This window comes from Hesperophylax consimilis, chromosome 19 (genome assembly GCF_061612785.1).
Source record: "Hesperophylax consimilis isolate HC1 chromosome 19, BYU_Hcon_1.0, whole genome shotgun sequence".
In the NCBI taxonomy this organism is placed as follows: domain Eukaryota; kingdom Metazoa; phylum Arthropoda; class Insecta; order Trichoptera; family Limnephilidae; genus Hesperophylax; species Hesperophylax consimilis.
The window spans coordinates 15,534,341-15,548,187 of NC_142854.1; the positions used below are offsets into that span (position 1 = coordinate 15,534,341).

Sequence of the window (13,847 nt, forward strand, 5' to 3'; positions counted from 1 at the left end):
AGCTATCGCTCAATCGCCCTCTCAAGATGGACAGACGCAGACCTATCCGCCGCCAAGACCTGAACAAACCGCACCCCATGAACGCCTATCAAGTCTCCAAATGCAGCAAACCACTTGGGGTGACCTTTGACAGAGGTGTTGGTCATCCAATGAAAGGTTGAAATAACAAACAAACCGTGACGTTACTCTATTTGAACATTTCCCTGTAATTTGCAGACATATTCTCCGAGCTGATCCTTTCGTTCTCCGTGATCTCCAACATGAAGACTATCTGCGACCAGACGGTGGGCAGCGACACCATCCCCACCATCCACGGCTTACGCAGCATATCCATGGCATGGGTCATCCTTGGCCACTCCTGCATCGTGGCCTTCAAGTACTCCGACAACACGGAGCTGCGCAAGGATGTGGAGAAGGAATTCCTCTTCCAGTCCGTCACCAACGGAGCCTTCAGTGTGGACACTTTCTTCTGTATTGGGTATAATATATAATATGTTTTATTATCTTCTCTTTTTTGTAACAAGTAGATAGATACCGATATCTTCACTGGGATCTTCCGTGCTGAGGATTTTATTTGCATATTACAATTTAAGTATTATTATTGTATAGTATTATGGTATCCTCTAGTTGGTGTATTTTGTGAGGCTGAAGGTAGTGGGAATAGGACAATGGTGAAGTATCTGGCTATGCAGATATGGTCACCAAACACGGCCAAAGTCATTTCAAGCAATGTTTCAGTTCCAAATGCTTACACCAGGGCAATACTGACAGTATTTTCCACTCTGGAAAATTATTTGTAATGAGTAAATTGTAAATAATAGACCGGTCGGTGGCTGAGTTGACATCGTGTTTGGGTCCCACCCAGGCGTAGTGTGTTCAATTCCTCGGCTGGCTAAGTCCTCCATCACAACACAAGGAACATTTTCTGCTTACTGTGGTGGTAGTAGGAGAATTTAAGATATTGTAAGGTTATTCGTAACCCGACAATGTTTGTCTTTGTTTTTAAAAAAACAAAAACAAAATTTTTACTTGCGCACGCCATTTGAACCCTCGACGGCGAGGCCTTCAAATAATTGATATATAATTACGTAGGTTTTTAGTGCAATAGTGTGGTTTCTAGTTTCTGTCTGTCTGTATTTGATAACAGTATGTTTTATATTTCAGATCTCCCTATATTTTGTATCCAGCTTTTCATTTGAGTTTAAAATGTTAGAACGTTGTTGTGATTTTTCTCATATTACTATTAGGACGGGTTGTTTCGGAGAATTTGAACAATTCATCAAATTTCAACGTTCATTTTCCAGTTCTGTGAAAGATTTTTTCAAGTTCTGTTTTAATTTCAGTTTTGTCAAGCAACTAGCCTATAATGATATAAAAACAGAACTTGAATAGGATTTTCACAGAACCCGGAAATGAACGTTGAAATTTGATGAATTGTTCAAATTCTCCGAAACAACCCGTCCTAATGTTAGTAAATCAATTCAAAATGATTTGCCCGTACTGAAAGCACGTTTTGAAAAATTATCGTTAGTCTGAAATAGAATTTTATTATTGAATGCTTCTGTCCTTTGCCACAGTAATTAATCTGTTATTTTATATTTAGTATGATGTTTGAATATTGATTAATAATGTCGATTGTGTGTTCTAGTGGAATCTTGGTGTCTTATATTTACTTCCGCACAAATGCCAAGGGTAGCCTGGACCGGCTTACTAAGGGGACAAAAGGCTTCACATCAGGATTGCTGCAGTTCATCGGTTTGTTGGCCTACAGATTTGCAAGGTAAACAATACTGCTTTAAATCTATTAATTATAATGTACTTTTTTTTTGGTGTTTCTTTATTCATAAAAATTTAAATGATTACAGTTTTTTTGTTTTCTACTGCACCATACTAGGCACATGCCCATAATATAGTAGCCATATTTCTTTAGATTACAATGTTAAGATGTTAGGATATACAGAGATAAGAGAGAGAAAAAAAGATATAAAAATAAAAATAAGAAGAAAAAATATGAATATAATGGAATAAAAGAGCAGTTAATTTAATTTAATGACAAGAGACATTCTTTGCAATAATTCCTTCCCTTTACCAATAGCCAATTCCGAATATTTTTTGTATAAAGATGTTCAGTTTCTGATTTTCTGGTATCTATATTGAGTGAATTGAATATCTTGGGAGCAATATAAGAAAATTGTCACTGGGCAAATGATGTTTTTGTTGAAGGAATTACACATTTTATGTGTGACGAGTAACGCGTATCAATATTTTGTTGTGTTTTTTCCATATGTATATTGTTTATTGTTTATTGCGGTATTTTAAGTAGGTTCATAGTTATCTATGTCCTAATACAATCCTTATATACATATACATATAATTATAGTAACACATTTAAAATGAATCAATCACATATTTTCGTAGTTTAATTTTAATTTTTTTTATGTTTTCTTCTGATTTTATTTCTTCTGGTAGCTCTCCAAATATCTTCAATGCTCCGTACATCAATGACTTTTGACTCTGTGTTTTTTTCCTGAAGGGGAGTCTCAATTCATTTCCTATCCTCGTCTCATGTGTGTGTTTGTTCTGTAGTTTATCAATTTTTCTTAGGAATTCACTAGACGTATGGCCATTGATTAACTTGTAGATTAAAAATATGGTATTAAAGTAAATAATTTGTTTAAATGACAAGATATTTAACTCCTTCAACATGTTCTTAATTTTTGTGTATCTATTTTTCTTCAATATGGTTCTCATTGCTCTATTTTGTAGAATTGTCATTTGTTTCATTAAACCGTCGTTGGATAAGAATAAAATGCTGCTAGAGTAATTTATGTGTGGTACAATAATTGCGTTGTACGCATTTTTACTGGAAACTGTGTTAAGGAATCTTCTTATTCTTCCCGACAGTGAGATTTTTTTGGCAATCTTTTTAATAATTTGTTTTGTATTTTGAGCAAAAGTTAATTTGGAGTCAATTATTACCCCCAAATATTTCATTTCAAATACTTCTTTCAATACTTCACCGTCTATCAATATTTCTTTTTTTGTTTGCGTTACTCGTTTTCCAATGTTCATGAATTTTGTTTTGTTTACATTCAATTTAAGTTTATTTTTCTTCAGCCATATTGATATATTATGTAGGTCTTCATTTATATGGTTCATTATGAGTTCATAATCTTCTCCTGTTATATATATCAGTGCGTCGTCTGCAAATAATCTTATTTTACAATGTTTCAATACTTTTACCATATCATTAATGTACATTATAAAAAGAATAGGTCAGAGAACCGACCCTTGTATAAGAATAGTCTTAATGTATAATTGACGAATATCTAGGATTATAAATTTTTTGAAAAGTGGCTCTGATTTATCTGACACATTTTAATGTTTTTAGGTTAAGGATAGATCTGAAAATGTAGCATATTTTGCTACAGTCTTGAGTCTTTTTGTAGTATAATTGATATGTGCCTCCAAGCTCTCGTTATAATGGCCGTTATAATCTCGTTATGATTTCATTTTGATTTTGAAATGGCGGAATATTAGTTGAATAAATTTACTTACATAGCATCTATTATAATAATAAAATGTAGAGTACACATGACCACATATTAGCTACAAACGGAAGTGCTGCCATCTCTGGGTGCCTTTTTACATTAGTTCCACACGGGAATTTCCTCAGGGCCTGGGTCATCTTTTGGGATGCTATGTGAAGGGTTTTTTTAGGGACCTCACCCCATGAACCTGGCAACCCTGCTAAGTCGACAAACGTAGTAAACCACTTGGGGTGACCATTATTTTCAGGTCTCTAGTTAAGAATATTTTTTGTGTGACACCTGTCTGCACAGTGTAAAGACCGGGAAACTATGTCGCCATCCAGTAGGGCAGCGTTGTGAGGCGGGTTAAGGTAGGGGCTGTGGAAAGGAATTTATTAATGCAGATCTTGAAGAGGCTCCGATTATATCGGAGGTTTAGGATCACAGCGGCCTATATACATAAACATAGTTCTGAGATAAACGCAAATGTATGCCCAACTGTATTTCTTAAACGGCTGTATATACGAGATAGAGCTTCGTGTCACTAATGAATATGATTATGGCATTACCGTAACCAAGCCTAACTCAAAACTCCAGTTTTCGTAGCTAGGCCCCTGTGATCCTAAGTCCCTGATGTAACGAGGAAAAACAAATGCCGGTAGTTAGATCCACACACGAACCGACTTACATAAAAATGAGTCGAAAAAACAACCCATTCTCACAAATGCAACATCAACTGCCAGCTCCTTAGAGCAGGCTCCATTAAAATACCTGTAGAAGATATGCAGTACGCCCATATTGCCTTTATGCATTAGAGATGGCAATAGGTCTGTTTTAGAATTTGCTAGTTTTGTGGGTTAAAACAGGTTCTAAAGGACTCTAAATATCAGAAGGTTGTTTTTAATAAAAGAAGGTTGAAATTCACTGAGTTTATTTTAACACATCATTATACGCGACAACAAATTTACATGGAAGATTCTAGAATGTAGACGGTCTGAATCAAAAGGCACAACCAGTCGAGGCGAACGAAAAATCAAGAATGTCTGGCCCAGCGGACTAGCGGACCGCTGTGGGTACCATTTACACGGTACCTGCCCAGAATGTTGCCATAATAAGGAAATAATCTTTTTATGTTGTTCGCTGGTAGGTACCGTCTACACTGTTAACGATAACAACAGATTGTCGATCAAATAGATCACCCTCCTTTGCACAAAAACAAGTAGGTGTATTAAGTAATAGCTGTAATGGTAAGTAATAGCTGTTACTTTTTCCAACAGATGGTGCTGTTTTAAGAAAAAAACTTTTACCTACGTTGTATCAAAATTTCAAAGCAATCTGTGAAGAACTTTGCAAGTGCACCAGACAGTCATTGATCTCCTTCTTCGCAGAAATCAGACAGGCAAACTGATGGGTTTCTGAATATATTTAAGTTAATTCCTATTTTTGATGTTATCAGATTGACGGCTCCCTACATGTTCATGCTGGGAGTGGTGGAGGTTTCGATGAAGTGGTTCTTCTACAACTCTGTGTTTGATCCACCTACGCAGGACCACATCAACTGTCCAGAATACTGGTGGAGAAACGTACTGTACATCAATACACTCTTCCCTGTCGAGGAAATGGTAAGATTATACTGTATTATATAATTAGTCATTTAATAACCTTTCCCTTACTGTGCTAAAAAAATCTACGCGTTCCGGTGCTGTGTAGTCAATACACATCTCAAAATAAGCGATTTAATATCGGAAAAATATGAATGTTCCTATCTAATCGCTTATTTTTATTATATTTTGTATCAAAAGTGATAGTAATTGTAATTTAATTGCTGAAAACATGAAAACACCATCGGCAGATGCTAAAAAAACGTGCGAGAAGTCCATATCTTACGACGGCCCGCGACCGACTGTCTGCCGGCTGGCACAACAGGCGCTGGTTGGGCGCCGGACGCACACACAGCTATGCGGTCGTAGGTATCGATGGTCTAAATCAAAATACAACTGCGGACGTGTGGATTTCTCATGTTCCCGCATAGCGAACTAAAGCGGGACATCAATAGCGTGTCATTTCCTCGCACACTCTTCGCGTAGCAGTGTCACACGATTGATTGTATTGGTGTATTTGTTCCCGATTTTTAACAAAATCTCTGATTTTTAATTGAATTTGAAAACTATGTAAAATATTATTTATTAATTCAGTGCATAAATGTATAACGGAGGAAAACCTAAAATCTGAACCCAGAATTTATTATATTTATAGAGTTATTATGTTATTAGAAGCAATGTGTAGTAAATACACACCACAGATAAGGAAAGGTTAAAATACATCATTAAATTTATTTATCTATTTCGATTTTTTTTTCATGGTTGAATGAATGAAGTGGAATCTTGTAAGTGGGAATTAACCCACTTCCCAACATCCGATTTAGCTGAAACTCGGCAAATATACTCGTTGTCGATGATAATGCATTCTATCAACTTTTGGTGGCACCCACGTACACACATACGCACACACATGCATTTCTCTGAAATTGGATGACATTCAAAATTTACAGCAATTAAAATACTAATCCAATTAGGATTTGGATTAATTGATAGAGTGGTTCACTCATTTTAGTCGGTCCTTGGAAGGGAAGGTTCAATCCTAAGTGAAACCAAAAAAAAATGTTTGATCTTTTTATGAATATTTCCCTAAACTCAAATAATAGTACTTTTTTGTAAATGTAATTTTCATAGTTAAAATAATTTTCAAAGTCTGCTAAAATAATTGAAATATGGCACGGTAAGCGCCGTCATACTTACCTCGGTTTTGTCGGATATAAGTAAGGCCATTCTCACACGGGTAGGCATGAAATCACATCTCAAAATGCAAAATAAATAATTGGCAATAAAAAAAACACAAACTTTTGAAATAATTTGTATATAGCAGCGGTGAACCGTGCGCGAGTCCAAATTGCCCACATTTTTAATGCACGCTGCTGACCGACCAGTGAGGGAGCGGTCTAAGTTCTGTCAGAAGCCACCCACCAATCAGAAGGCGTTAGTCTCTGAACCAGTATTCAAAATCAACATTTGTTGATCTAAGGACGGGTTGTTTCAGAGAACTTGAACAATTCATCAAATTTCAAAGTTAATTTCCAAGTTCTGTGAAAGTCCTATTGAAGTTCTGTTATTATATCAACATGGGCCAGTTGCTTCACAGAACTGAAATAATAATAGAACTTGATTAGAACTTTCACAGTCCTTGAAAATTAACTGTGAAATTTGATGAATTGTTCAAATTCTCTGAAACAACCCGTCCTAAGTGTATGACATAATTTTTTAAGCTGTAATATTTTTCACTCAAGTTCTTAGTTGATATTGAATTTCAAATGACGATCTCCTTGGTCGAGTTTTTCATACCCGTTTTCTAGTGACAGTGAAAATTTATGAACTTATTTATGGGATCACAGACTGAATGCTGTAGAAATGAGATACCTGAGGCATATGTGAGGTAAAACCATGTATGATCGTGTGAGAAATGTGGAGATTCGCAAAGAATGCAAGCCTGATGTAAGCGTAATGAATAAGATTAAGAAAGGGACGCTTAGATGGTTTAGGAGTCTAAGTAAAATATATGACGCGTATGTGAATAGGAGAAGAAGTCGGAGACCCCGAGGAAGACATGGCAATATCAAGTGTATTAGATACTTGAGTCGGGCCATGTCCGACCGACTTGTGTGGCGGTCTGTCCTCTCTTCGTACCCCTGCGGAAACGGCATGATGGTTAGTCAGTTTAATATAAATGGTTAAAAAGAACAAAAGAAATAAGACGTGGAAACGTTGCCAACTGTCAAAACTATCAAAGCCGCTGTACAATGAAAGTAATGCATTTGGTGTGTGGGAAGAAACAATTTGCAGAAGTACAGGTGAACGAGTTGGCAAATTTGCACGGTTTCGTACTATTTACGGTTTATAGCCCGTCTCTTTTGTAGTTATTATCTATGGATATATTATCACTAGAAATTGTAATAATTGTTTGTGGTTGCTTTTCAGTGCATGTTGTGGAGCTGGTACCTAGCAGATGACTCTCAGTTCTACGTCGTGGGTGCCGTTATCCTCATTCTAGCTGCAAGGTTTGTATTGAAACGAATATAATTTAGTTTCTTTATAAATTATTTTTTATTTATTTATTTATTCATTCTCGGGAAATCGACAGTTTACATTTAATCAGTTTGTACATAAGTATTATATAGTAAAATAAAACCAATTATGGATTTCCTCCTTGTGACTTCACCTCTACTGAGACAGCATAATATGGAATAAGTAAATTAAATTTGAGAGAAAGGAATATGAATTAAAAAATGTATACAAAATGAATATATAATACGAAAAATTTACAAAACAATACATTTATAGCCATGGAGAGAGGTTGTAGATATAAATCAAATCATAATAGAGATATAAACAATAGAGACATAAACATTATTCACAAACCATCAGAGAAATATTATTTTATGGGCCTCTTGTATTTGGCAAGTTCGCAACTGAAAATATCAACCTTGGATAATATGCTATTGTAATTATTGCATAGTCTGTTCAGGTAAGAATGTTTGCATGATGTGAACATTGGTTATTTGGTTGTAACATAAATATTTTTCATGTATGCAAGCGGTTATTGTTTGTCACAATTCTCACAATATCTTCATTATTGTTTTCTTTCAGCCATTTCAAGACAGCGGCAGGTGCCATGGCCCTGTTCCTGGTGTCGTCCTGGTTCACCACGGGCTACATAGCCTGGTCCAATAACCACATGCCATCGTCCGACGACCCGCTGGCCTTGTTCGATAAGATCTACGACAAGCCATGGACGAGGCTAGGCCCGTACCTTATCGGCATGGCCGCCGGTTGGCTGCTTTTCAAGACTAACTGCAAGATACGTATGTCAAAGGTGAGTTTTCCCTTGGTTTTGTTATATTATACAGATTGTTAGCAAGTTTTTGAACTCTGATGCATCAGGAGACAGGGGTAGGTAATCTGAAGAGGATAAAGAAACATCCATGAATGTGAGGAGGTCAAGAAGCCAGTATTCCCTAATTCCGGAATTCACTGCGTGACAAATGTATTACCTGAATGGAGGAATTTCCCAAGACCGCTGACGAAGCATTTGAGTTAAAACAGAGGGCGATGGAGTTTGGACTAAATTCTATGACACAAAAGTAGAGTTTAACAGAAGACAAAAGTCATCAGTGGTAGTAATGGGAAGATTTTTACTTCATAAGGTGTAATGTAATTTAATATATAACAGTTGATTTTATACAGCAAATAAATACACTCTACGTAACAGACATTTTGTCATATCTCTACACCTCGTACTGACTGACGTGGTAGCCAGCTGGCTACTAACGTCAGCATAATTCTTCAGCAAAGTACAGAGCCACGACTATAGTCTGACTCCTATCAAGGTGTGGCTGTAATGAGAATGCTGTCTTTAAAAAAAAATTATATACAAGGAGGACCAGACAAAAATAATTTGCTTCAGGGAGTATCTTCGTAATGCACCATTTTTGGTGAAGTGTGCGTTATAAGGAAAGAGTGAACCTAGATTTTGAAGAGACCCATGTCGTAGGAGGGAGGAAACAGCAATCGGCAAATAATTCCACAGCCGAGCTGTCTCATTATTCATGCATACTCACATGCATTTTTCACTGCTCATTTTCGCACCCAAGCCCACCTCTTACAATTCTTTAATACACTAATATGACTGTAATAATATGATTTTCCCTAGCTAACGGTGACGGCAGGCTGGTTGTGCTCAACGCTGACTCTACTATACCTGGTGTACGGTCTGTACAACACGCAGCTGTCGCCCTTGGCGGCCGCGGCCTACAGCTCTTTGTCGCACACGGCCTGGGCGCTGGCCGTGGCGTGGATCGTCATCGCCTGCTCTACGGGATATGGAGGTGAGCATCGCTGATTAAGGATGTAACAATTGTTTTTTTGCCACATATATTGCATTAAATTGCATTTTGATCAAATATCAGCAATACCTCTTATACGACTAGTACAGCATGACCCAATAAATTACAAAAATTCTCTTGTTGCTCATAAAACAATTGAGTAAATAGATGGTGTCTGGAAATTAGTGGTAGTCTGAAACTGGTGAATTTACATCACACGGAGAACCAAAACGAACAAAAAAACAACATCTGGAAACTCTTCGTACAAGCGGAAAACTGATGTTTCTACATTTTTTTAAAAGACTTTTTTGGCAAGTAAATGGTTAAAATAAACTTGTAGAGCCGAGTCTACGCTTCTACGCATTTTAAAAGACGTTAAACAGCTGTTAAAATTTGATCTACAATATTCTGACTTCTGAATCGATTTACTTGAAAACGAAAGCTCAAATCAAAAAAAGTTGTACCACAAAATTGACTCCAAATGTGATGTAGATTCACCAGTTACTGTTTGTAATACGAGTTTCCGGACACCGTGTATAACCTCAAAAAGGTTGGGTAACCCTGATTCGGAAATTATACTTTATTTTTATTGTAATTTGTTGATCTACAAAACAAATTAAATATTAGAGGCGGTGACGATTCTCTTAATTCTGGGACGCAGCCTCGATAATGATTGCAATGAATACAATATTGAGGAATGATAATATTTTATTTGCAGGTTACATCAACACACTTCTATCGGCGACCGTCCTCTACCCCTTCTCCCGGGTGACGTACTGCGCCTACCTCGTGCACCCCGTTGTCATCCGCTACCTTGCCATGACAATGGACCATCCCTTCCACCTCGGAAAGTCCATGATGGTAAATATTATTATTCCTTGTATATCTTCTATACTCTCAAATCTCTCGTATCTCCCTGGTGAAAGACCACCATTCAGTTGCTTGAAATGGCCTTAGCCGTATTTGGTGACCAGGTATTTCCCTACCTTTTTCAGCCTAACAACATACCTCAATTGGGGATGATATAGTCTTACTGGCTCCGGACAGTGGGGAGTGTTGGGAACCCCTACGCGGTATTCACATAGAAAAGCCACAATTTTCCATTTGAACTCTGTTTAACAGGGTTTTTTCAATGTTTTTTTATTCTAGAAAAAAATTACGATGATTAAGGTAATTTTATTTTATTTTAACAATTTGAAATGTGTAATTTTCGATTTGCTGCCAAAATAACGTGTTCGTGAATTCGGTGACTTTGGCGTCACACAAGACACGTTGGTGACAGGCATCTTACCAGCCAGTGGCAGCTTCTATGTCATAATGACGTTGTGGCCTATTGGAACAGTTTCAGGATGTGCGATTTTTCAAATCAATTAATGAAAAAATTAATATTACACTTTAAATCTTCCACACATTTCTAACAAAATCTTGCATATATGTGTAATTTTATATATGTCAAATAGGTATAAAATGTTTCATTAATACCAAATTATTGCTTTACACAAGAAAGTTTATTTTATGTCAATTCGTAAATCCATAGACAGTAAAATTATTATTATTTTTTTATATTAACTCCACACAGGAGGCCCTGAAGAAAATAATTTCCCTCAGGGCCTATGTCATCTTTGGGGATCCTGTGTGGAGGGTCTTTTTGTGGAGAGGAAGGAGTGAACATGGGTCTTGAAGAGTCCCAAGTTGTAGGAGGGAGGAAACACAGAGGCCGGCAGTTCGTTCCACAGCCGAGCTGTTGAACTTAAGAACGAATCGTAGAAGCGACCCGTTCTCATGTGACAAATGTCAACCGTGTACAAATGTTGGGCGCGCGTTTGGCGTGTATTATGACAAGAGAGAAGATTTTTAAAGCGAAATTAACTAAAATCCCATTTCATTATGAATAAACATTGTTTGTTTTGCATATTTCAATACTTACATAATAAGTATGCAATTATTTTTAATTAAATACCAGATATTATGTAGATTTCAATACATTTGAGCTAGAAATCAACACGCTCATCAATAATGTACCCACATGAGAACCTCTTGTAAGTTATGTGTCGACTATATAACATCCACTGTAGTGGCAAGATTCCAGACATTTATATTTACCGATAGCTCCCAGAACTGTACTAAATTACACAAATCTCTTGTTTTCACCTGACTGTACTTATCCAAACTTTATTGCCTATTGTCTTTATGTATTTGCTTTGCATACTTATAAAATATTGTTTATAAGTCAAGATTTTTTATGCATAGCGCAAAGGATAACAAGTTCTTGTAAACAATAGTATATCATTAATAAAAAAATATATATTTGACAAGTCAAAATATTTCACACAAAAAATGTAGATATAATGTCTCGACGCCATCTAGTGGAAAATTTAGCACTAACAAAGCTTTTCCTACAAAAATAAAGTTTGTTGTTCACAGGTGAAAAAATATAATAAGCAGTAATTGTTGATTGAAGTACTAGTACGTATTGAATTATTTGGCGTGTTGTAAATAAGCCGACGTAGCTCAGTGGTTCAGAGCGTCTGACGAGACATCAGAAGGGGCGGGTTCAATTCCCATCAGAGGCATTTATTTTTACTCAGGAGATATTTTTGATTTGTATGGATATTTCAAGTGACTAATTATTGTTTATAATAATTTGTTAATTTTAATGTTAACATTTTTTTTCAGGTTATAATCTTCCTTGGCCAAATGATGGCCTCATTTCTCCTCTCCTTTGTGATTTCTCTGGCCTTCGAGGCGCCCGTGGTGACAATGCTCAAAATACTGGCGCCCAACCGAAGGAAGAAACTTCAGTGACAGTTGTCATGTAACTTAAGTTAGCGATAATAATTACATTTAGAAGTGCGCCGGCCCAGCATTGTACACGTTGGGTGGTTATTTATTTGATGGGATTTATTATTCTAAGCCATAGATGATAGAAGCAAAGGAGATGGGATATGTACAATATTACGACTATAAAACTGCGCGCACAACTTCTGTCGCCAACATATATGATCCTAAACTTTCCGTGTCTGTGCAGTCGGCAAGGTTCCATGCCATCTCCGTGTTTCTATTTTCTGTGTTCTAAACAGATGATACTGGGATTTATGGTGTAAATCTCCCTTTTTTTCAGTGAGCATAGAAAAATATTGTTACAGAATGATGAATCAAAAGTTATTCATGAGAACAGATTTTTTTTTTCATTTTGACTTTGGAAAGGCAAGACGCAAGTTTAAAACATTTCACAATTTGTAGAGTTGTAAATTTTTGTAATTTTCAATTTATGTCAAAATGTTAAATTTGTCAAAAAATTTGGATTTGGTCAAAATTTTTGTGAAAATGTTACATATGTGTCAAAATGTTACATTTATGTCAAAATATTGCATTTCTGTCAAAATGTTGCATTTATGTAAAAATGTTTTATTTATGTCAAAATGTTACATTTATGTCAAAATATTGCATTGCTGTCAAAATGTTGAATTTATGTAAGAATGTTGTATTTATGTCAAAATATTGCATTTCTGTCAAAATGTTGCATTTCTGTCAAAATGTTGCATTTATGTAAAAATGTTGTATTTATGTCAAAATGTTACATTTGTGTCAAAATGTTACATTTATGTCAAAATATTGCATTGCTGTCAAAGTGTTGCATTTATGTAAAAAAATTGTATTTTTGTCAAAATGTGGCATTTATGTCAAAATGTTACATTTGTGTCAAAATGTTTCATTTCTGTCAAAATGTTGCATTTATGTAAAAATGTTGTATTTATGTCAAAATGTTGCATTTTTGTCTAAATGTTGCATTTATGTCAAAATGTTTCATTTATGTAAAAATGCTGCATTTGTGTCAAAATGTTGCATTTATGTCAAAATGTTACATTTCTATAATTTGTATAGCTTTATCTACATACTTCGAGTCAAAGATTTTATCTTAAAAGATCCATAGCTCGTGTAAGAAACAACTTTACAAATTCAAAATCGTTTTTTTGTCTTAGAAATTCCGTTAAGATAAACAAGTGCAATTTTCAAAATGCCAGAACTCAGCGTTTGTGTGTATTTACTGCTTAAGACAAAAACGGATTTCTTACAGTGATTTTGATAAATAAACTAATACATTCCATTTACATTACAGAATAAAGGAAAAATATTTATAATTTTTCAATGACCAGTATTTTGCAATTTCTTGTCAGTACAATGCTGTGCTCGGTCCACTAATTTATTTTAAAACTTTGTACACTGATTATTTAATAAGTTATTATAATTAATTTGGAAATGATTGAGATGGATGCATTACTATATAAAAGTAAAACAGTGTGATAACATGTAAAAAAAAAAACAATTATTTTATAACCACTCCACTAACAATGGACGAAACCGGAGATTTTGGTTAAGTA

General features: G+C 35.6%; 1 protein-coding gene across 1 annotated transcript; it reads left to right on the forward strand.

The window, feature by feature from the left end:
• Positions 1 to 317: 317 nt before the first annotated feature.
• Positions 318 to 12,270, forward strand: LOC149414883 (nose resistant to fluoxetine protein 6-like). Its single transcript, XM_089643421.1, has 8 exons — positions 318 to 478; positions 1,649 to 1,780; positions 4,987 to 5,152; positions 7,562 to 7,641; positions 8,231 to 8,456; positions 9,294 to 9,468; positions 10,184 to 10,326; positions 12,142 to 12,270. The coding sequence occupies exons 1-8, from the start codon at positions 333 to 335 to the stop codon at positions 12,268 to 12,270; spliced, it is 1,197 nt and encodes a 398-aa protein (XP_089499547.1). The 5' UTR covers positions 318 to 332.
• Positions 12,271 to 13,847: the final 1,577 nt, after the last annotated feature.

Coding starts and splice junctions, on each gene's coding strand:
- LOC149414883 (XM_089643421.1), top strand. CDS start 333: ATGGCATGGGTCATCCTTGGCCACTCCTGCATCGTGGCCTTCAAGTAC. Junction 7,642..8,230: donor ATCCTCATTCTAGCTGCAAG/GTTTGTATTGAA, acceptor GTTTTCTTTCAG/CCATTTCAAGACAGCGGCAG. Junction 9,469..10,183: donor CTGCTCTACGGGATATGGAG/GTGAGCATCGCT, acceptor TTTTATTTGCAG/GTTACATCAACACACTTCTA.